The sequence below is a fragment of the Trichosurus vulpecula genome, chromosome 4 (genome assembly GCF_011100635.1).
Source record: "Trichosurus vulpecula isolate mTriVul1 chromosome 4, mTriVul1.pri, whole genome shotgun sequence".
Lineage (NCBI taxonomy): Eukaryota > Metazoa > Chordata > Mammalia > Diprotodontia > Phalangeridae > Trichosurus > Trichosurus vulpecula.
Window position 1 is genome coordinate 30654313 of NC_050576.1, and position 23162 is coordinate 30677474.

At 52.6% G+C, this 23162-nt stretch overlaps 2 protein-coding genes across 5 annotated transcripts in view; both read left to right on the forward strand.

Moving 5' to 3' along the window:
* Positions 1-23162, forward strand: part of AGBL4 (ATP/GTP binding protein like 4) — a 799994-nt gene that overhangs the window by 663376 nt on the left and 113456 nt on the right. The gene's annotated exons all lie outside the window — the stretch shown is intronic.
* Positions 1-23162, forward strand: part of BEND5 (BEN domain containing 5) — a 43586-nt gene that overhangs the window by 19572 nt on the left and 852 nt on the right. For all 3 annotated transcript variants that reach the window (XM_036757920.1, XM_036757922.1, XM_036757921.1), the window contains 2 exons: positions 16054-16202; positions 20584-20797. In XM_036757920.1, the coding sequence (XP_036613815.1) occupies positions 16054-16202; positions 20584-20797 (363 nt within the window). The remainder of the gene's footprint in view (positions 1-16053; positions 16203-20583; positions 20798-23162) is intronic.

Sequence of the window (23162 nt, forward strand, 5' to 3'; positions counted from 1 at the left end):
TTTCCATAGAACCCTAGCTCAGATAGACAGCCACCATCCTGGGTGACAGAGTGAGCATCCAAAAAGGCCTTGACAGGGAGCCACCAGTTTGAATGAGGATGAGGTTATATTGTATCTGGCTAACTGCACAGTTTTACTCTGTGAGTTCTCTAGTATGAGATGGGAGAGCATTAGCCAAGCAGCAGTTTGTCTGAGAGGGCTTTCATGGGGAGTGGGCTCAGGATTCGCCAACAACGTGCTTTTATCACCTCAGGAAGTTCATGGGGTAGAGGCTCCCCATCCAAGACTGGGGACTGTCCTTGTCATCCACCCTGGTCATACAGACCCCATCTAGAAGACTGGGCTCATGTGAGGGTGGCCAGAGGAGGACAGCCGGGATGGTCCAGGGCTGCAAGACCAGGTGCCAGATGGAGGAACGAGGGCTGTTTAGCAGGACCGTAAGAAGTGCATTTGGGTGTTTGAAGGGCCTTGTTCTACAGTACAGGAGAACACTGGAGGGAGGGCCAGGGAAGCTGAGAGCAAATCCTCTGACAAAAGTTCCAAGTGTGGTATTTGCTGCCAATGTGACCAAGTCACTTTGCTCTCTGGGCTTCAGTTTCTTCTGTAGAAGGGGAATGATAATCATGGCCCCAGCTGCCTTAGATCTGGGCTCGTTTCATTTTGGAAAGCCCTCGGTAGGTATTGAGAAGGCAGAGGGGTTTCTGTTCATAGGCTAGTAGCGCCTGCCTGAGGGTGCTGAGGCCAAGCCCTGAATCCCTGTGTCTGACTCCGGAAGGAAACAGTTTGTTCAGAATCTCAGTCCCCAAAGTCGGAGGCCCATGCACAGATCTCCACGAATATGGCGATCCTGGCTTGCCCCACTTGGTGGCTTGGGCCCAGCTGGGGTCTGCCTTGAGCTAATTGTGTTGCCAGGGCCAACTCCTTTACCTTTCTATCTCCTCACCTGTAAAATGGGCGTGATGAGGGGCTAGAGAGACATCAGTTTGTTTGGTCTTTCCTGGGATCTGATGAGCTTGATGGGAAAGTGGTCCCAGAGAGGGACCATCACCTACCCAAGGTACCTAGCTTCCCCCCAACAGTACTGGGCCTAGGACCTGGGTGTGTAGCCCAGCAGATGTCCTGGTGTCCTAGGATGCCTCTGGAACCCCCCCCAAAAAGCTCACCTCCCACCGGCTCTGATGCACAAGGTTGTGAATCTTAATGGCTCTTAGAGATCATTTTTTTCAGAAGTTTTTTAACCATTTTTGTGTCTTAGACCCCCCACCCCAACCCTTGCAGTAAGTCTGGTGAAGTCTAGGGACCCTCTCTCAGAATAGTGTTCTTAAAGGCATAAAACAAAATGTGTAGGATTAGAAAGAAAACCAATGAAAGTGAAATGCAATTGTCCAGACATTAAAAAAAAAAAACTTGTTCACAGACATGGGTGCAGAAGTTCCACTTTAGTCCAGCCCACTGGGTTTCTATTACCCCAATGGAAACTATGGCCACAGAGCCCAGAGTTAGACCCAGACCCTGAGCCAGCGTAGAAATCTCTTAGAAACCTCCCAAGCTTCAGCAGGAATGAATGGCCACACCAGCCTTTTTAATCTGAGGGGAAGAAGGGGAAGAGAGACTGGGTGTCTTCTGCTTGGCCCCCCAGGACAGAGCTAGGACTCATGGGTGGAGGAAGACATTCCTCCCAATTGGAGCCATCCAAGAGTGGATGGGGATGTCTGAGAAGGTGGTGAGTGCCCTGTCGCTAAGGCGAGGGATCACTGTTCATAGGGAGTTGGGCTGGCTGTTCCCTGAGGGCAATCCTGGCTGAGACTGGGGAAATGCTTTCTGAATCAGTGCTGCCGAGGGAAGGAGCATCTTGTTTGGCCTTGGAATCAAGGGCTGCCACTATTGGCAGCTCCCGGTGGGAAGTATTTGCAGGAGATGGATTTTTGGTTTTTTTTTTTTCAGGGAATCCACTCCAAGATGAACCTTGTGACTTAAAGAGAACCCGAGTTGTCCTTAGTGAAAGTTGAATTTAAGCCTTTAAAAAGCCTCATTGGAAGCCACAGGAGTGCTGGCTTTTGGCAACAGGGAGAAATTTCCATCCCCAAATGGGCAGCCATTTAACCATTGTGGGCACACGAGGCCTGCTGGAATGGGGCATGGTTTTTGTTGTTTTCCTGAAACGATTTGCCTGGAAAAAATTTGCCCCTGCATCCTGAGCGCCAGCCCCATGGAGGAAACAGATTGGGCATGCCAGCCGTTGGAGCTGCCATGGGAGAGCAATTCAGTCTAATCCAGCAAATGTTTATTAAGCATCTTTTGTTGTTCAGTTTTTCAGTTGTGTCCGACTCTCGGTGACCCCACCAGGGGTTTTCTTGGCAAAGAGATTGGAGTAGTTTGCCATTTCCTTCTCAGGCTCATTTTACAGATGAGGAAACTGAGGCAAACAGGGTGAAGTAACTTCAGGGTCACACAGTGTCTGAGGCCAAATTTGAACACAGGTCCTCATGACTCAAAGGCCTCTGCTCTATTCATTATACCACTTAGCTGCCCCTTAAAGTAACATTTTTAAATGCTCCAAATAAAATGCTTGGGATTATGCAGGAAACCAATCAGATGGAAATAGTTATTAAAGTCTTTTAAAAAATCCGAGTCCACAGCACAATGAGATCTTTCCACAGCCTCAGGTTAGAATTCTTCTAACCTCCTCACATTGCAGAGGAGGAAATAGACCTCGTGAGGGTCACCTGGGTCACCAGCATTTCGGCCCGTTGTCTGCAGGCCGCATTCAGGCTGGGTTCTTTCTGCTACTCACCGTGCTGATGAGAGTGCCTCACATTTCTTTTTAAGGAATGGCTGTGGGCACCAGCGGGTTGGAGGAGGAGGGCTAGGCTGGAGGCATGCCGCGTTTGGAGGACATTATCTGGGGTCCTCTCTGTGAGTCACCACAAACAGTGTGGATTTGGGCTCCCAGAACTAGGAGGATCACAGAAAGAGCAGCTTCTCTGTCTGGATGGGACAGGAAGCCCATGGTTGGGGCCTGGGGTCATTTCAGATGACCTTCCCCAAGTCCCCCACCTTCCAATCGCTAGAATGACCAAAGACACTGGGGGTTTCCACTTTGGCAAGGTTTGTGTCCAAAAGCCAGGAATAGATGATTATTCAAAGCATGTGTAGTTGCCTGCATTCAGGGATACACGAGGTGCCATGGTGGTGGGTGCCTGAGCCCTGTGGAGACAGGACATGTCCTGCGGGATGCCCAGGGTACAGCAAGGAACAGGAAACAAGAGAGGCTGAAGGCAGTCAAAGCCAAGAACTAAGCCCCTAAAATGAACACAAGGTTTAGAGGCAGGCAGAGAGGGATAGGGCGAGTGTATGTGTGTACATGTGTGTGTGTGTGTGTGTGTGTGAGAGAGAGAGAGAGACAGAGAGACAGAGAGAGACAGAGAGAGAGACAGAGAGTGGGCAGGCATGTGTATGTATGTATGAGTGTGTTTAGACAGAAGACCATTTCAGGACAGGGAAGATGCCCAGGCCTTCCTCCCCCAGTCTGTGAGTGGGGTCTGCTGACCAATAGCAGGAGGTGGCAGTGGTCTTTGGGCATTAGCTAGGTGAGGTGAGTTCTGAGCAGAAGCATGTTGAGCCCCCTTGGCATCAGAGCTGTGCTGTCTTCCCCTCCTCAGACCAGTAGCATCAGTGCTGAATTCAAATGCTAAGCTGTCACCACTTTGTGACCTTGGACCCACCTTTCCCACCCCAATCTCAGTTTTGTCACCAGTAAAATGGGAAACTTAGATTCAGTGTCCTTGAATGTCCTCCAGCTCTGAATCCTGTGCTGCTTGGAGCCCTGGGCCAGAGCTCAGAGCAGGGGGGCTGTGACCCCTTGTGACCTTGAGCAGAGCCCTCCTTCCTCCCTCTGGGTCTCAGTTTCTTCTTCTGTAAAATGAGAGATCTGGACTTACTGAGCTCTAGCATCCCTTCCCACCTAGAGCTGTGGTCAGGATTTTGAGCTCCCCGAGGGCAGGACCCCCATGAATTCAGCTTTAATTCTCCTTATGTTCCCCCCTCATATCATGAAGGTGACTCTGGGCCCCTGAGGGAAGAAGGCTCATGCCACGCTGTGGGTAGGTCTGATCCACTGATGGACCATAGCCCAGGCTCACCAGAGCTGCAGGATGGGAGTCTTTGGCCTCCTGCTGCACCAATGACAACTCCTCGGAGGTTCAAGTAAGGGGCTAACAAGGTAGTCACCGAGGGGCCCGTCTGGCGAGACACCTTCTCATTTACGCTCTTGGGCTTCCCAGCCACCCCAGGAGGTCAGTAGGAGAGCCAGTTAGCCATCGAGCATTTATTGAGCACTTACTATGTGCTGGGCGTTGCTTGTCATTGGACAAGCCCCAGAGGTGTGAAGAAACAAAAAACCAAGTCCTGCCTTCAGGGAGCTTTTAGTCTAATGAGGGGCATCATCACACAAGCACAAAATAGATGGGATAAATCAGAGATAACCAAGGGAGGGAAGGCACTGGTAGGGCTTCTTACCCTGAGGTCAGTAAACCTTTTTATTAATATCCCCATAGCTACCTTTCACTATTCCTCATTTCCCTTGTTATCTTAGGTATTTAATTTTACACATTTAAAAGCCTTCTGAGAAGAGATGTCTAGGTTTCACCCCATTACCCAAGGTGTGGTCTGGGACACAGAAAAGGCTAAGATCCCCTGGTGCGGTGGGTGGCCCTCAGCTCCCCCTGGTTCGCAGAAGAAGCAGGAGAGGCCATCATGAAGACTCCTGCTCTATCTCTCCAGGGGTTCTTTAAAGGCACAGCTCTTGAATTACCTGCCCTCTCCTCCACTAAGAATAACCAGGCTCACAGACTCCTGGCTTGTCATCATGCATAGAGCTCATCTTTGGAAGTAACATCAGGCTTGTTGCAGTCAGACCTGTGGGTCACCTGGGCCACGTTAGAGAAGGTGGACGAGGGACCGGGAGTGAGGAGCTGGCACAGTCCCTGCAGGAGGGGGTGGAGACCCTCTCCAGTCTGGTCAATCAGAATCCCATCTTGCCTGTTGTGTGCTGTGTTGGTCCACAGCAGATCAGCAACAGCCAATTAAATAGGGGCAGGCCAGGCCCCCAGACAGGGGACCCTAACCTGACATGGGTACTCAAAGCCAGGCTCAGCCCTGCTCATTACCTGACAGCTGCAGGCACAATCCCGAGTCCTTAAGAATGCTTAAATTTGGTTCTTTGATCTTAAGGAAGCAACAGCTTAGATGAGAAGCTCATTCCCCCCATATCACAGCAGGGCTATTCATGTCCTTCCCCAAAGCCCTCAGTACTGGGATGGGCACAGGAGTGCATACAAGTGCAGACAAGGAGTATAAAGTGCTAAGAGATCCCAAAATGGAGAGATTCAGGGGTGTAGGACCCACCCTGAGGGCAGTCAAGGTGTTGAGAGACTCTAATATGAGAAGCCAAAGAGGCTCCTCCCAGCTTGTGGCGAGATCCTGGAGGGCCTCCTAGAGCAAGTGACATCAAGGACTTGGAGGGAGGTTGTCATCAGCTGTGGGGAGGGGTAAGGTAGAACTAATGGTGATGGTGTGAGATCACAGATGAGGAGGGTCAGGTCGGGGTGGGAGGCCAAAGCACAGCCGTATCTCAGCCAAGCAGAAGGCACCCCCTCTAGAGATGGCAAACGTGTTGGGAAAGAGGGATGAGAGGGAACAGGAAGATGTCCTGGAAAGGGCAGCCTGGTCTGAGGGCTCCCATGGTCAGGAAAGGCACACATGTTCCAGCTGATGGTCAAAAGGCCTCTGCTGGCCTTCGTTCGCATTTTCCATTTGTTAGGTGAACACCTCAGAGAGTCATCTATGTTGAGGGTGGAGTGGAGCCAAAGGTTCTGATCCTGGCTCTACAGCTCACTGCCTGTATGGCTGTGGGTCAGTCAGTCCCAGGGACCTTAATTTCTTCCTCTTTAAAATGAATGAGTTGTCCTAGATGACCTCTGGAGGCCCTTCTATGTTCTGTGACCTGAGGTTGCTCCCAGCTCTGACAGCCTGTGTTCTGTGTTCTAAAGATATTTCTGTCTTTGACATGCCAGGATCCTAAGGGTGAGGAAACTTTGCTGGGCTGCACCACCCTGAAGAGACCAGTGTGAAATGAAGCATTTGTCCAAGGCCTGCAGTAAACTCTCCACTGCATTCCCTGGGCCCAGGAGGCAGCCTGAGGGCCTGGGTGACCTCCCCTAATGGTGTTCTCTGCTGCTGGCCCATAAGCCTGTCACCTCAGGCAGCCCCTGGGGAGTGGAGAGGCCAGAGAAGGCCCAGCTTCCCTTGGGACCAAGAATCTTTATGACTAGTTAAGGTCTAATTAACATTGCAACAGTTGAGTTTACCCTGCCCCCACCCCCAACTCCGCTACTCCTAAGAGCTTTTCCCTTGAGAGAGCCCTAGGAAGGAAGGAAGCTGGCCTGCCCCCCTGCCGAGGCACCCCTCTCAGAATGTCTGAGCTGAAAGGGCCCCAAGCCGCATCTAGTGGGACAACCCCTACCTGAACAAGAGACCCTCCCCCCCCCAGCATCCCTGAGGAGGGGTGGCTTCCGGGGATAGCCTGCTGCACTCTGGGACAGACCAGCAAAGCCAGGCTAGTCCCTTCTTCCACATGACCAGAACAGGAAGGCCCTGAGCCCTTTGTGGACATGCTCCAGCTTGTCTGAGGCCTCCCTAAAATGTGCCCAGAACAGAGCTTCAGCTGGGGTCCGAGGAGGGCAGAGGTCAGTGGACCCATCACCTCCCTAACCCTGGACGCTGAGTGTCCAGCCTCTCCCCGGCTTCTTCGGCCCCTCTATTGTGCTTGCCTCACAATGAGCTTGCAGGCCATAGTGGTCTGACCAGGGAAGGCTGTGGATGGATGCTCCTCAGTGAACATCCCCCAGATTCTCTGAAGCTCTTGATTCCTATTTTACAAATGAGGAAGCTGAGGCACCCTGCTGTGGCTTGAGCTCAGCCCTGTGCCTCCCTGGCCTGGGCCTTTGGGGGACAAAGAGAGGAGAACCCTAGAGGATGTGATAGGGTGGACTTCAGCCATCTCTCGTCCAATCCACACACAAATGGGGAATCCCTGGTAGAACCTCAACCAAGTCTGCCATTCCTGGGCTAATATATCTTATTTCTGACTCTGCTGAACCTGAAGAAATAGGAACTCTTTCCCCCCTTTCAAAGCACTTCCTGCCTCCCCTGGGGTGAATCCTTTGTGATGGGGGTAACGGGTGTAAAGATGAGTGGGGAGAGAGAAGAGAGTGGGCAAGTAAGAATAGGTTGAGGGCATGAGGAAGGTCCAGACAGCACCATCGGGGCATCTGCATGTGGCCAACCCATATCTGTTAAGGGCTTAAGTGTACTATGTGCCAGGCACCGTGCCAGGTGCCAGGGGTACAAAGAAAGCTAAGAGACGGTGTCTCCCCTTGAGGGCTCACAGGCTAATGGGGAATCGCCTATATACTGTCTCGCTATAGACAGTATAAACAGGAAATAATCAACATAGGGAGGGAGGGCACTTGTTAAGGGGGCTGGGAAAGGCTTTCCATAGAAAGTGGGATTTAGCTGGGACCCGAAGCCAGGGAAGTCAAACAAATGTGGCCATTGACCAGTGTGGGGGATGGAAGGTAGGGAGGAGTGGAGTCCAACACCAAAGGCTGAAGTCAGGGGTCTGGGAGGATGCTGACGCCCTAGTCCCTCGCTCCTGAGCCATGGATCCTGTCTCTGTGACAGACGTCAGTGTGGGAAGATGGATCTGTAAAGGTTGGCAGTCCATTCCCAGGCCCATCTGTCTTCCTCCCTGTGTGGGGGTAACTGGGATTTACATGGATTAAAATCAAGCTTTGCTGGTGGCCACTGGGCTGGAGGAAATGCTAGGGAGCAGTTGTATCCCTGGTTGAGGCCTGGCCCAAGGCTCAGTGATGTACCTGGGGAGGGGAGGTAGTGAGTGCCCTGCTTAGGAGGGGGCCTGCCTCTCCAGGCTGCAGATTCCCTCGGCGATTTATGTGACCCTGGCCCTGGAAAGGCTGTGGCCAAGATCAGCTTCCCAGGGAGGTGATGCCCTGTTTGCAAGAGGCCAGGCAGGTGTGTTGGTCACAAGTTTACACTGAGCAGAAGCCCTGCCTGAGCTGTGGACATGCAGGATCTTTGCTGATTGTGTGATACACAGGGGCCACCTGGAGTGGGGAGGACTGGACTCCATTCATCCATCAGTTGGTTGATAAACCTCTGTTAGGCTGCATGAGGTGCCAGATGCTGTGCTGGGCCCCAGTGGTCTTGCCCTCAAGGGGCTCTTCATGTCCCCGGGATCTGAGCTGCCACATGTGATGATGCCCTGGGAACCAGCCCCCTGCAGTGCCCAGCAGCCATTCCTGGGAAGTCCCAAGAGAGAAGCAGGCTCAGGCCAGTGCCACCCTCTCTCTTAGCCTGAGGGCTCCTTGCCTACAAGACAGGAATGAGAGCACTCACAGGCAGTGGCTCTTATGCTGCCATCACCCCATGCCAAGGGAGCCCAGGTGCCAACAGGCCTGCCAGGCTGGACAGTCCCTAAGTCCGGGCTTGGTGATGGGCGCTGTCCATCATGGAGGCCTGACCCTGGGGCAGGCCGGTTCTCCTCAAGGCTGTCTGCTGAGGGTCTGTGGCCAGGTTACCACCAGGCTCTGGCTGCGAGGGGCACTCGCCTTCCCCCAAGAACTGTGCTGGGATTGGGGGGCCTAGAAAGGTGCAGAGCTTGAGGGTAGAGAAAGAAGAAGCATTGTCATGCAGAGGGGGGTCAGGGGGCCAGAGGAGGATGCAGGCGTAGAGCTAGAGGGGGCTGAGTGGGCTTGCCCATGGTCACAGAGCTGGTGAGTGGTGACTCAACACGCTGTCCATTGGACCACACTGTCTCTCCACTCCTCTGAGCCTCAGTTTCCCCATCTGTAAAACTAGAATGAGCTGCATTTATACTCCTTCCTTTACAGACAAATGAGCCTGGAAGGATGTGAGAAGTGGTGGGGCTGGGGAGGGGGCACTGTCACTATTATTTTAGTGATGAGGCAGCTGGGAAGCAAGGGAGCCTGGGCCTTGAAGGTTGAATAGAGTTGGGAGAAGTGGGAAGGAAGAGTTTTCCTTCTTTTATTCGTTGATATTTGATGACCCATCCCCACTGATCTAATGGTCCTGTGTTCAGAGAGGGAAGACCTTGGCCAGGGACACACACACAGCAAGCCCGCCTGAGTGGGTGCCAGGTCTTCTGAGAGCTTTGCTCCACACTGTGTCCCCCCCTGCCCATGCAAACCTGCCTCAAAGACCCTCCCTGCTTACTGTGGCTTCTCCTCTGTTTTACAGAAGAGCCAAGAAGAATGGGGGCACAGCTTCCAGAGTGTGCTGGAAAAGATCCTAGGAATTGGGACCTGGGTTCTAATCCAGCACTGCTCCTGCTGAGCTCTCACACTTTGAGGCCCTTTCTCCTCTGGGCCTCCACGCCCTCATCAGTAAAAGGGGAGTGTGGCAGTCAGGCTGGTGAAGGCCACAGGCCTCTTCTCGGAATCATGGTTTTAAACGTGTACGATAAAATACAGAGGACCATCATGGAAACCGAGTCTATTAAAACACAAAATAGATTTTTTTTTGAAGTTCACAGACCCCAAGTTAAGCACCCTTGCATCGGATGGTCCTGGAGGCCTCTTCTAGCTCCAGCCCTTCCATCCTGCGTGTGACCTTCCCTTCCGTGGACCTTGTGTCCATCATTAAATGGGGGGTTGGGCCGGGTGGTTCAGCTCTGACTCCCTCTGCTCTGTGCTGCTGTAAAATAAGTGATCTCTTTGGGATAATGAGTGTTTCCATGGCTCAAGCTGGGGCATTGGAGAGTGCCTGAATGTTAGCTCATTTGCAATAATCCCAACACCCTTGGAAGATGGGGCCTCCTGGAGGAGAGAGCTTGGCTAATCTGCTTGCTCTGGGAAATACTGTCTTCGTGAGTACATCCTCCTCCTCTCTGAATTCCATGCAATGGGTGTGAGACATCTCCATTAATTCCCAGGAAGGAGAAGACAAGGCTTCCCCTCTTAGATGAGCCGACTCATCTAAGTCAGTGTGGTGTTGTAGAAAGAGCAGGGTCAGGAGCCCAGGGGTCACAGCCCAGCCCCAACCCTTAGGCCAGGCCCACTGAGCCTCACCGCACATCTGCCAGATGAGAGGATGCCCCACTAAGCGCAGATGGCCACTGCCAAGACCACACGAGGACAGAAAAGGCCTCATAAGTTCTCCCGCACTGTCATCACCATCATCAGTGATTTTTGGGGTTGGGCAGTGCAGAGTCTAAAAGGAGAAGGGCATCCCTCTCAGTGAGGAGGTCAGCAAGCATTCATTAAGCACCTCCTGTGTGCTGGGCACTATGCTTGGAACTGGTGATACAAAGACAAAAGATGAAGCAAACCCTCCAGGTGCTCCTGCTTGCAGATAGTGCTGTGCTGGTTGGGTCAAGCCCTATCATGCTGCTGAGCCTCCCAGAAGAGAGCTGCCATCACTGTAAACACTTGGTACCAACTTTCCACACAAGAAAAACCAAGTGGATGAAGCAGGCCGACTGTTCAGACTGTGCCACGCAGTCGAATGGAGAACCTGCCGAGCTTGGGCAGACGCTTCAAATGGACAACAAGACGGGCCTAGCATTGGCCAGGAGAAAGGAAACCATCAGCAATGCCTCGGGGAAATGTCACAGTGTCCCTGGAGTAAACACACATCTTTTAAGCCTCTGAGTTCTTTCGGTGCTGCTCCATGACTTCGAGTCTTGGAATGGCACAGGTCCTGAGAATTCTTAAAGTTGGGGGATGCCTGGGGGCAGGGGTAGGGTGACCACACAGAGAGGGCACCTGGGCTCCATTGGTGCCCTCCCCTGTCAAGAGATGTCCCCTCAGACGTTTGTGGGGTGGCTGCAATGATTGAGGTAGGAATCCTGGGGGAGAGGGCTCGTTGGCCTGAACTGCTGAAGTCTTATGGACGAGGCCACTTTGGGGCTTGATGGTCTACCATGATCTTCATGGTGGTTTTAATAACAATCCCTGTTCCTGTCTATGGCCCTTTAGGAATTAGAAAGTCCTCTCCTCATAGAAGTCAGTGGGACAGACAAGAAAAACTGAGGTTTGTTTGATCCTGCCACTGTCACTGACCAGCTGGGTGACCGGGCCGATCACTCCCCCTTGGGATCTCAAATTTCTCTCTTCTCAGCTGTGAAGATTGGGCCTCGTGGTTCATTTTTGTCTCTGTCTCCTCAGCCATCCACATATATTAGGCCCTTAATTAAAGGCTTGTTGAATCCAAGGCCCCTGCCAGCCCTGACCTGCGGAGTGAGAGATCAAGGGAGAGTCCATGAATTTGGGACTTAGACGTGACCATGAGAGGGCCTGGTGTGAGAGGCTCTTCTGTGCTAGGCATGGTGCTCAGGGCTAAGGATACAGATCGCCAGGAAGTATCCCTGTGCTCAAGCATCTCTGCTTGGAGGGGCCTGGAAGCAAGCCCCACAGCATGGCTATGGATGCCTTCAGGGAAGGGCCCAGGACCCCCAGCTGTCCCCACACGTTGGAGCCAAGGACGATGCTCACTGAACTGGGCAGGAACCTGCAACAGCTAATTGTATAGTCTCCTCAGAGAATCTTGGAATCCTGGAATCGCCCAATTGGGAGGAGTCTTGGAAGTCACCCCAGGCTACCCTCTCTCTCACTCATTGCAGGAATCCTTCAGCAGCATCCCCGGCCATCCTCTGCTTGAACACCTCCAGAGATAGGGGACTCACCACCTCCCCGCAGCTGGCAGTGCCTTGCCAGATAGCTGACAATTACAAGCTCTCTGTTACCCTGAGCCAAGATCAGCTTTCCTACACCTTGGAATTGGGCAGAGGAGAAGAGGGAGGCTGGTGATGGAGTGTCATCTGTGAAGAACAGCAGAGAGGCTGGCTTGGCTAGCCTTAGTAGGGTGGAGGGATGTGCTTGAAGGCTAGAGATGGAGGGTAGAGGTCACCCAGGGCTCTAAATGCTGAGCAGAGGCAATAGGCACCAGTGTTTGTTGAGTACAGGAAGAACGGAGTCAAATGTGTACTTGGTCACACAACCAGAATTTATTAGAAAGTGGTACTATGTGTGAGATACTGTACTCTGTACTCAGCCCTGGGGTTGCTAAAATACAAGTGAATGGTCCCTGCCCTCAAGGTGCTTCCATTCTCATAGGAGTCAAAATATGCAAGTATAATTATATGCAGAGTAAATGCAAAATTCATTCAAGAAAACTTGGGGATCAGGGTGTCCTCAACCTGGAGAAACCAGGAAAGGCTTCATGTAGAATGTGGCCTTTGAGCAGAGTCTTGAAGGCCACCAGCGATTCTAAAAGGTGGTGCACATCAGGCAGAGGGAACTGCCTGGGCAAAGGCATAGAGACTGGGTATGTGCAGAACAGCCAGTGGGCAGGTTTGTGTGTAATGCAGAGAGCAAAGAGGGGCCTAGAAGTGCAGGAAGGGGCCCAGCAATGAAGGCATTTAAATGTCGAATGAAGGAGCTTATACTCAATCTTTGGTAGTTGTTGGAATCTGAGGAGTAGGGCAGCCACATGATCACACCTACACATTAGGAAAATGACTGGCAGCTGTGTGGAGGATGGGATTGGAGGAAGGCATTGGAGCGGGGAGAGGCCAATCTGTGATGGTACAGGCTGACAGAGGTTAAGTGACTTACCCAGGGTCACACGGCTGCTCTTTGAGCCAAGATTTGAACTCGGTCTACCTTTCTTTAAATCCAGCCCCCTCATAACAGTGCATAGAAATGTATATATAGTGCTTTGCAAATCTCAAAGCACCATCTATTAACTATTAGAAATGACAGGATGCATTGCTATGGATGTGGGAGGTGAACCTGACTCTGAGGGTGTGAGGGTGGTCACTTGGGAGAATGGCAGTGTCCTTGACAGTAATACGAATGTTTGTAGAAAAAGATGCTGAGTTCTGTTTTGGAGATGCTCAGTTCAAGATGCCTGGGGGATGTTTGGTGCAGACAGTGCGTAGGACTGGTACGGGGGCGGAGGGGGATGTAGGGATCTTCTGCACAAAGATGGTCATTGAGTCAGCAGAAGCCCATGAGGTCACCAAGAAAAGGGAAGAGGGCTCAGGGCAAAGCCATGGGAAACACCAAGGCTTAGTGAGGGTGACAAGCACAGGAGACTAAGGAGGAGGCCAGGGGGAGGGAGGAGAGGGCAAACACAGAGGCTTAGTGAGGGTGACGGGCACAGGAGACCGAGGAGGAGCCAGCAGCAGCAGGCTGTGCAGAGATCAAGGAGGCTGAAGGCTAGGAAGAGGCCGCTGGGCTTGCTTTGGAATAAGCAGCCTCAGTGGAGTGAAGATCCTGGAAGCCAGCTTCCAAAGGGTAGGGCAGGATTGTGGGCGGCTTCTTCTAGGTCCTAGTCTGGGAATGAGGAGAGGGTAATGCCTTAGCTGTGGCAGAGCATAGTAGGCTTGGGTGTTTCTTTAAAGCAGTGAGGCAAATCTAGCCCAGTTCCAAAGAAGCAGAGACAGAACCCATTGACGAGGACAAGCCAAAGACTATAGAGAGGGTAGATAATGCAAGGGACAATCTGCTGAGAAAACAGGAGGAACCGGGGGGAAGACCTTGGCTAGGAGCAAGGAGGAGGCAGGTGGTATTGAAGGGCTGGAGGGGGAAGGGCTGGATGTGGCCAACAGCCTCTGCCTTCTCTGCTCTCTGTGAGGCTGAGTCTTCAGGGGCTCTGGTGGAAGCTTCAGAGAGAAGAGAAGGCTGGGCCTCAGGGCTGTCCATCAATTGTCCCATACTCTTACTGTCAGACTGACCCATCTTTTGGAGTGATCATTCACTTCTTAAACAACACCCCCACTGCCCCTCGTTCTCTCCTCTGGGGCCAAGTCTTCCACCTGACAACCCATGGCAACCTTGAAGCCAGCTACCCTGTCCCCCTCCCCACCCCAGTCTTCAGGCCGAGCAGCCACAGGCCCCTCGGCTGACCCTCATGGACTTAGGGCCCTTCACCGTCTTGGTTATGCTCCTGGACCCTTTCTGGCTGTTTTTAGCTATGACACCTAGAACGCAGCACAGTCTTCCCAGTGAGGTCTGGCCAGCGCAGAGGACACAGGGACCGTCCCCTCCCTCCCCGACTCTCCTGATCAGTTTCACACTACATTTCCTTGACTGCCCCTCGCACTGTTGACTCTTGTTGGGCCTTACGTTTTCTCAGATCCCCCACCCCTGATTTCTTTCCCAACGTCCCCTAATCAAGTTGCTTGGCCTTGTGTATGAGTGCCTTCCATAGCCTCGGCTCTGGGCCCAGAGGACCCTGTTTTACCTGTGTGACCTTGGGCCATTCGCTGCTCTAGGCCTCAGCTCCCTCATTGAGAAGATGAAGGAGCTGGTGTCCCTTCCAGTCACTGGCCTTGGGTGCTCTTTTATGGGTCAAGAAGGATATTGTTCTTGGAAAGCTAACCATAGCTGGCCCAAGAGAAGATCCCATCTCTGAAAAACGCTAGCCTTTGTCTACCTCCCAGCTCCTTGCCTAGTTCTGTGCAGAAGCTAGCACAGCCCTGCCCCATTCCTGCCACCATAGACCTCTAGGAAGCAGCAGGTAGCATGGGACTTCTGAGAGGTGGGGTATGTGTCCCAGGAGAGGTCAAGGGAATCCCCGTTTAACAGCCCTGAGTCTGTGACCGCTGAAATTTTGTGAGTCTGTGAATTTCCTGTGGAGAGTGTCTATAAAGTTGGGGTCAGGAAGGATTTATCGCCCAACCTCCAGCCTCCAGACAAAGGCCTGAAGCCCAGTGGCCATGGCCTCACCCACCAGCAGGTCATTTATGGATGTGAGGGGAGCCTCAGACTGAATTGAAGACTGCTGGTAGGTACTGGGTGTTTCTCATTAGTCCATTTCTTTGGCACCCGGGCATTAAGTGCCCACTGTGAGGATGCATCTGTGCTGGCCCTGGGGCCTGATCCCTGCCTTGAGAGACCTCACAGTCCAGTAGAGGGAATAAAGTGTGGATGCCAGGGTGCAGGGCCAAAGTCCCAGAGGTGACTGCCAGCATAATGGCAGAATGAGGAAAAATCACTAGCCTGAGTCTTGGTGCAGTGGAGGGAGGGCTGGCTCTGGAGTAGGGCCCAGGGTTCGGATCATACTAACTAGGCAGGTCAGTCAGTCAATTAGCAATTATTAAACCTTTTGGCCTCAGCTTCCTCATCTCTAAAATGAGGGACTTGGACCAAATTTCTTCCAAGAATCTTCCTAAGTCCAAACCAAAAACCTCTGACTTTACTTCTCAGCTTGGCCACGAGGGGCCTTCGGTCTCTGAGATTCCTCATTGCTGAATGGGGGAGAGGGTCCCACCATCATCTCTGCAACAGCTCTTGTATTCTGTGATTCTAAGGGTGAGGGGAGGTGCTCTTCATAGCATGCAGAGGAGACTTTGTGCTTGACCATCTGAAGGCAGGCTTCCTGGAGGTGCTGGCCCTGCAGCTGGGCCTTGATGGACGAGGCTGACTTGGGCGGGAGGAAGGAAAGGAAGGGAACAAGCCTTCATTAAGTGCCTACTGTATACCAGACCCTGTGCTAAGCACTTGACAGATATTTTCTTTGAGGCACAGCTATGGAAAGACACAGGCATGGTCAGGGGCTGTGACACTGTCCATTGTGGCTGGGGCCTGTTGGGAAATAGAGGAAGGTGCCTCTAGAGAAGCAGGAGGGGGGATTCCCTGACCGACCACTCTAGATGTCCCCTGGCCCAGTGTTTTCTGCCCAGGGCACGAGTATCATCCAAGCAGCGGAAGGAGCCGGAGCTCGGGGGTCTAGCCGCAGCCTGGCCACAGACCCTGCCCCTCTCTGACCCTCGGTCTCCTCTTCTGTAAAACGAGAGGGTTGGATGAGGCCCTCCCCGAGGCGTCTCTCGGCTCTGCCCTTCTCAGGGACGCTGGGATGCCGCGGTGTTTGTGGTGCTGCGGGTCAGGGAAAATGCTTTCTGTTGTCTTTGGAGTGGCAGACGGATCTCTTTTCTTAACTGCCTAGGTCCTGCTATTGAGCTGGAAAAAGTAAAGTCAGAGTCCCTTGAACCCGAGCCGGAATCACAGAAGACATTCAGTGAGGAGGCAAACACGTCGGCCTATTATCCTGTTCCCGCCCCCGTTATGGACAAGTATATTCTAGAGAATGGCAAGGTATTACCTGCGTGGCTGCCCACAGGGTGCAGGCAGAGGGGGACCCCGGGGAGGGGACCGGGGTGGGATGCCAGATGGGCCTCATCATTCATTGTCTGCGTGCTTACGACTGTTCTCCTCGCCCACAGGAGCCCGCTGTTTGTCTAGAATTAGCGTGTTTCTCTGCTGTGTGATACACGTCGTAGTATTATATTACAGCCATTTTACAGATGAGGATACCAAGGCAGCACCCCTGGCTCTCCCTGGCCCCCCTCCCCAATTCTTCACACCTACTAGACTGTCAGAGAACCATGCCCTCCCCACAGCCCCCTTGCCCCAGGGGTCCACACGGGGTCCCTTGGGTGCCCTTGGCACAAGGATGAGCAAGGTGTTGTTGGAACAGAGGGATGCAAAGCTGTGAGCTCAGGGGCACTAGCGATGCCCCCTGGAGCCACAGGAGGGAAAACACTGTAGAATCAGAGTCTGAGCTCTAGAGCTGGGAGGGGCCTTGGAGGCTTTGAGGCCAACCTTCATTTTATAGAGGGAGAGACTGAGGCCTAGCCAGGAAAAGCAACTTCCCCAAGGTCACCCAGGCAGTGGTGTCCACTGTGGGGCCTAAGGCCTGGCCTCAGCTTCCCTTTCTGCTCCGCCAGGGAGCGTGTCAGCTCCCAGTTAACATGGCGGCTGCCTCTTCCTGTGTCCTGGCTGTACAGGACCCTCTGCCGACGTATCTGGCTGGCGATGGGCCTCAGAAGGCCTCCCAGATACTGCTGTCATACCCTTCCCACCCCTGCCCATCAGCTGTCTCTGCCCAGGGTGCTCACACCATTGTCACGCTGGGGAGGGGCCACTGCATACATCTGAGGCCCAAGGTGACCTGAGATATGGGAGGTTTAGGGGGCCTTAGAGGCCATCCAGACCCATCTTCTACTTACAGAGGGGAAACGAGGCAGAGAAGGGCAGTGACTTGTCTGGGTCACACTGATAGTAGGTGTCAGAGGAGGGATCGGAACCCGGGCCTTCCTGACTGTGCCCACTACAGCAGGTGCCTCCTGGCTTCCTTATCTCATAGAAGGGAACCACAACCAGTGGGGAGAAGTGATCAGGCTGGGGTCATGTGGGGTCTTGGTGGGACTGAACTTGTCACAAACTCATGGTCCAGGAGGCGTATAGTGTTACCTGATAAATGCCCTAGAAAAGGGCACACTGAGTACTTTCTGGTGGCAGCAGTGAGGAAGGTCAGTGCCACTGGGGAAGAGAGAGCATCCCAGGATGTTGTAGAATTGGGACGGGGCAGGGGGAGGCCCTGAATGCCAAGACAAGGAGTTTGCAGTTTACTTGGTGAGCTCTAGGGAGCCACCCAAGATTTCTGAACAGGCGAGAGATTTGACCTCACCATGGTGAGATATTATTAAATGAGGTCGTGATAGTAGTGACGGACCGTCCTTTGAGTAGTGTCTGTAGAGGGGCTCATATCAGAGGGGAAGGCTGCCAGGATTCCCAGGTGCGGGCTTTGTTGTGTCTGTCCCCATGCCTGGCCACCTGGCCTGCATTTAATTCCTCGGAATGTAGATTGAGAGCTGTGAGCATTCCTCGTGCCACCTTGGGAATGAAGGGCACAAGTGCCCGTTAACATCTTCATTTATTTTAATTTTTAAGAATGTTTTTATTTATTTTATTAAATATTTCCCAATTACATGGGAAAAAATTTGAACATTTATTTTAAAAATTTTTGAATTCCAAATTCTTTCCCTCCCGTGCCTCCCCCACCCATTGAGAAGGCGGGCAGATATTGATTGTACATGGGAAGTCCCCCTTAGCATCATTAGTGTTGAAAAGCTATTCCTGTGAGCTCGAGCATTTCCCTGAAAAGGTTCATCAGTGAGAAAGGAAACCATTATCCCTGTCAGGCTCACTGCTCCGTGTCCAGCCTTTGGGGCTATTGGAAGAGCCCCCGGGAATCAAGGTTGCTAGTGCCAGGGGGTCAGGTGTATCACCTTGCTCAAGTCCTTTTCCTTCTGTGGGCCTCAGTTTTCTGTTTTCAAAAGGAGAGAGTTGGGGTCTGTGCTCAAAGGTTCTTTCTCCCACCAGCATAGCTGAAATCAATGAAGCTGGGCCTAATGCAGGGGAAAACTTTCCTAATGGAGGTCTTGGAGCTAGGGGGGATTCACTGTGCACCAGAGGGGCCTTGGAAATTAAGATTGGACCTTGTTCCCTATGCACAAGCTTCAGGTCATGAATAGCCTTCGTTACCTTGGGGCCAGGGTTTGGGCAGAAGGAGCTACAAGAAAGAGCCCAGGATCTAGAGGGAGCAGACTCAGGTTGGGAGCCTGATTCTGTGTGATTCTGGACCTCCCTGTCCTCATCTGGAGAATGAGGGGTTTGGAAAAGACAACCCCAATAAGGCTCCTCCAAGCTTCAAATCATGACCCCAAGGGATCATTCCCTGCATTTCATATTCTAAGACAGCGTCTTCAAGACTGCAGATGATGGTTCAACTTAGACATCTCCTTCTCCCCCATCCCTGAACCCACCCCCTCCCCCACCCCCAGGCAGGCAGAAGCTGTAGAACAGACCTCAGGAAGGAGGTTGGAGGACTTCAGGAGGACAAGATTGTCTCTAGAAAAGTTTTCAGGGAGATACTCTGGGGATGGAGCCTCAAGCCCAGGCAGCTTCACAGCCAGTCATGGTTAGGACAGGCCACAAATGGTCCTGTCTAATGTAGAATTGTTTTCCCATGTGAATACGACCTCTGGCTTATAAAATTCTCCTAAAACTATCTCTTTTTTACCCACAGAAAAATTTATCACATTTTTTTCAGTTAGTCCAGCATTTATTAAGTACCTACTATATTCTAGGCCCTGGGCTAAGTGTCAGGAATACAGAGAAAGAATAAAATGGGTCTGCCTTCTCACAGTCAATATGCAACAACTATGTATAAACAAGCCAGAGACAATGTAAATGGGGGATGGGGGAGGCAGGAGGGGCTTCTTGCAGAAAGTGATGATGGAATTGTGACTTGAAGGAAGCCAAGAAGAGGAGATAAGGAGGGAGAACATCCAAGCATAGGGGGACAGCCAGAGAGAATGGCCAGAGTCCAGAGATGGAATGTTATGTTCCAGGAATAGCCAGGAAGCCAGGGGTACTGGATCTCACAGTGTGTGCAGAGAGCCAAAGGATGTCAGAGCGGGGAGGGCCTTAGAGCAGAGAACATGGGATGTCAGAGCTGGGAGGAGCCTTAGAGCAGAGAATGTGGGATGTCAGAGCTGGGAGGAGCCTTAGAGCAGAGAACATAGAGAAAAAAGGCAACTGTGAGCATGCTTGAGTGGAGTGGCCTCTCTGCTGGGGTGTAGTGAGCAGTACCATTGGGAGGCCAGCAGCTTTCGGCGGTACAGACACGGTGTAGCCCCATGGTTGTTGTCACTCTCAGAAGCCCACAGGCCCACAGCTTGGCAATGGGGCAGTTGCCTGTCTCTGTCGGTAGAAGGAGTTTTCTCACCAGGCGTTCCCTGTCCCCATGTGATTGTGGGCAGGCCCCTTCCCTGGGTTTGATCTTCCTCAGTCAGGAGGGTTCTTGGCTCTCTCTGTGGCATGGACCCCTGAGTTGCACCATTTGATAAAGCCCTTGGGTGGACCCCTTCCCAGAACAAGGTTTTAGAAAGCATAAAATCCATGGAATTGCAGAGGCCACCAGTGATGCCAAAACAGAGATGTCAAATTTTTTAAAAATCCGGTTCACAGCCCCCGGGATGTGTGTGCAATGGGCAGCCATGGAAGGCTTAGGCAGGGGAGGGCTGCCCCAGAGAGGCTGTGAAGCCTCATAGAAGGACTCCAGGCTTCTGCCTCCTTTGTGTCCTTGGGGAAGTCCTTCTCTGGGCCTCAGTCTCCTCCCCTGTGAAATGAAGGCATTGACCTAGAGGGTCTCTCAGAGTCCTGACAGCTTTAAGGCCTGTGTTTCTTGTAGAGCTGGCATTTTAGCTGGGCCTAGACACAAGGGTGCCATCTTTGATACTGTGCTGCTTAGATTTCCCTTTGCCAGGCTTTCTGCCCTGCAGAGCTGGCAACTCTTTGAGGGCAGACTGGGGGTCATTTCCAGTGTAAGCATGAGTTCCTGCACACATGGGAGGGTGTGTGACATGGAACAGACCTTTTGGGCCATCTAGGCCCAACTAAGGCCACTGGTACATATTGGAGTTAGGCCTCCTGAGCCCCCCGTTCTTGGTGTTTCTCCTCCATCCTCTGTCAGGTTCCTTGTGGCTTCCTGGGACCTAACACACAGGAAGTCAGCTCCCCCTAGGTCCCTTCCCTTCCCCCTGTCAGCCCTCAGAGGGCCCCACAAACCTGTCTCAGCGTGTCCCTGTTCCCAGGTAACTGACTGCTCCTCTGATTTCTGCCCCACCAGGTCCACCTTGGAAGCGGGATCTGGGTTGATGAGGAAAGGTGGCACCAGCTGCAGGTCACCCAAGGGGACTCCAAATACACTAAGAACCTGGCCGTCATGATCTGGGGGACAGATGTGCTGAAGAACCGCAGTGTCACCGGTGTGGCCACCAAGAAGAAGAAAGATGCCATCCCCAAGCCGCCCCTCTCCCCTCACAAACTTAGCATTGTCAGAGGTGGGTTCCCCCGACTCAACCCCAAAGGCCCCATTCTCAGGGCCGCAGGTACCATGGAGAACCAGCTCACTGGTCCTTCCAGCCTCTGGCGTGGTGCCTGAGGCCAGCCAGGAAGAACCAAGTGGGCAGAGGAATGGATGTGGGCTCAGGATCCAGGACCTCTCAGCTCTGGTCTTGGCTGATTTGGTCTCCTCTCTGACAAAGAACAGGTCCTCAGTTCTGATAGTTTGTACTACTGTGCTCCTAGCTGCTGAGTCTAGACTAGGGGGTCTTTAAAGCTCCCCTCGCCTCTGTGCTGGGTGCTAAGGTCTCTCCCATGTTCTATGATCTTAGGGGCCGCCCAGCTTGGATGTTCTCTTGTCTTTTTCAGGTTGGGCATTCTCTGTTCCAGGTTCTAAGGTCCTTCCTTGCTTTGATTTGCCTCTTTGAGTTCAGTGAGGTAACACCCATTCAGTGAATAGGCCTCTTTAAGAAGTGAGTCAAGGGATGGCCCTAATTAGAAAAAAAGGAAAAAAAAATGAAGCTGGGAGAGGAAGAATCTCAGGGTTGCTGTTCCAAAGAGAAACAGTTACCATTGACATTCACCGTAAGGCAGGAGGGCCCAAACTCATGAAAACGCCTTAGCCTAAGAGGGCCAGGGTCTCCCAGTGCATCCTGGTGCATATCAGGCCACTGGACCCAGATGGCCTTGGAGAAGAAAGTGAGGCTGGTGACCTTGCACAGCCCTCCCTCACTTAAATCAAAGTCAACTGCAAGTCACGTCTTTGTTTCCCTGATGTCACAGTCCTCTTCGAGAACGAAGGGCAAACACAGCAACCCTGAGCTCAGTGGAACTTTGCCCTGACTGGGAAGGGTGTTGGCAGGCTCTGGGTGAGCTTGGGGCACTGCCTGGCAGGTGTCTCAAATTGGGACTTTTCAAGGATGGTGGTGACAGAGCCCCAGGGAACAGCAGAAGAGGGAATTTCAGCTATCATATGAGGAATAGCAAACACTGGCATGTTTGGAGTAGAATTGGAAAACATTAGAGTCAGGAGAGAGCAGGGAATGTCAGGGCTGGGAGGGGCCTTAGAACAGGGGATGTCAGGGCTGGGAGTGATCTTAGAACGGGATGTCAGAGCTGAGAAATCAGAGAATGTCAGAGCTCTGAGGGCCCTTTGAACATAGAATGAAAAATGTCAGAGCCCAGAGGAAGCCCAGAATTTCTGAACTGTGTGGGACATTGGCAATCATCTCATCTGACCCCTTCCTTTACTGATAAGGAAACAGGCCCCTGGAGGGGAAGGGGATGGAGAAAGGCTAGAACACAGGGCTCCTGGCTCCCAGTACTGAAAAGAAATTGACTTTCCATTTTTCTTGTGGCCCCTTCGTACAGCCAGGCCCGTTTCCTTCCCACTTTCTGTGTCTGTTCCAAACTGTGCTTGGCCACCTCTTCTCATGTCATTGGACAAATATAGATCATTTTTATTGTATTATATATCTCTCTGCCATCTCATTGTACACGGTCAGCAAAGCTGGAGCCTGCAGAGCCTGGGGGAAGGATGGGGTACATGAGTCATCCTGAAGGAGGAAGGGAACCCCTTCCCTCCCCCTCACACAGACACTTTCCAGGCCTGCAAGGCCATTTGTAGAATTGCCAGAGAAAGTGGGGAGGGGTGGACAGAGATAAACTTTTGCTAACTTTCCAAGGGATTCCTGAGGAGGGACAGGCCCAGGCTCTGAGGACTGGTCATCACTTTGTAAAAGCACACATTCATGCTGCTCCTCATTTAGCTGCCATCCTCACTGCTCTTTAGGAGTGACGAAGCCCAGTATGGGCAGCTGGCAGGAGTCTCTGAGGCCTCCATGCCCAAAAGGAGTCACCCCTGTGACATCCCAACAAGTGGCTCCCCCAGAAGAGAAGCAGAAACCTCCCCCCAGACGTTCCCCCAAGTGAAGCCCCTTGCTGGGTCCTTGAGGGGACACGGCACACTCAGCTCCCTCTCCTTGCCCCGTCTTCCCCATCGGTTTTGCCTCCGCTTTGCCTGCCCCATTTTATCCCTGGGAGCCCACAGCCCCTTCAGGTCGACTTTTACTGCTTAGAATGATCTATCTAGAAGTCATCTAGTGTGGTTCTCTCCTTTTACAGATGAGGAAACTGAGGCTGAAGGAGTAACTGCAAGGTAGTTTGAGAGAGAGGGCACCAGGGAAGGCTTCCTGCAGGGGCTGTGTGAGGTGGAGGTGAGCAGGGGAGGTGTGCGCCAGGTGTGGGGAACAAGGGAAAGTGCAGAGATGGGGCATGGGAATCATCTGAAGAACAGAGAAAATCTGACCAAGTCCCAGAGTACGGGAGGGGAAGTCACGTCCTCAGAGGCCCGGGCAAACAGAG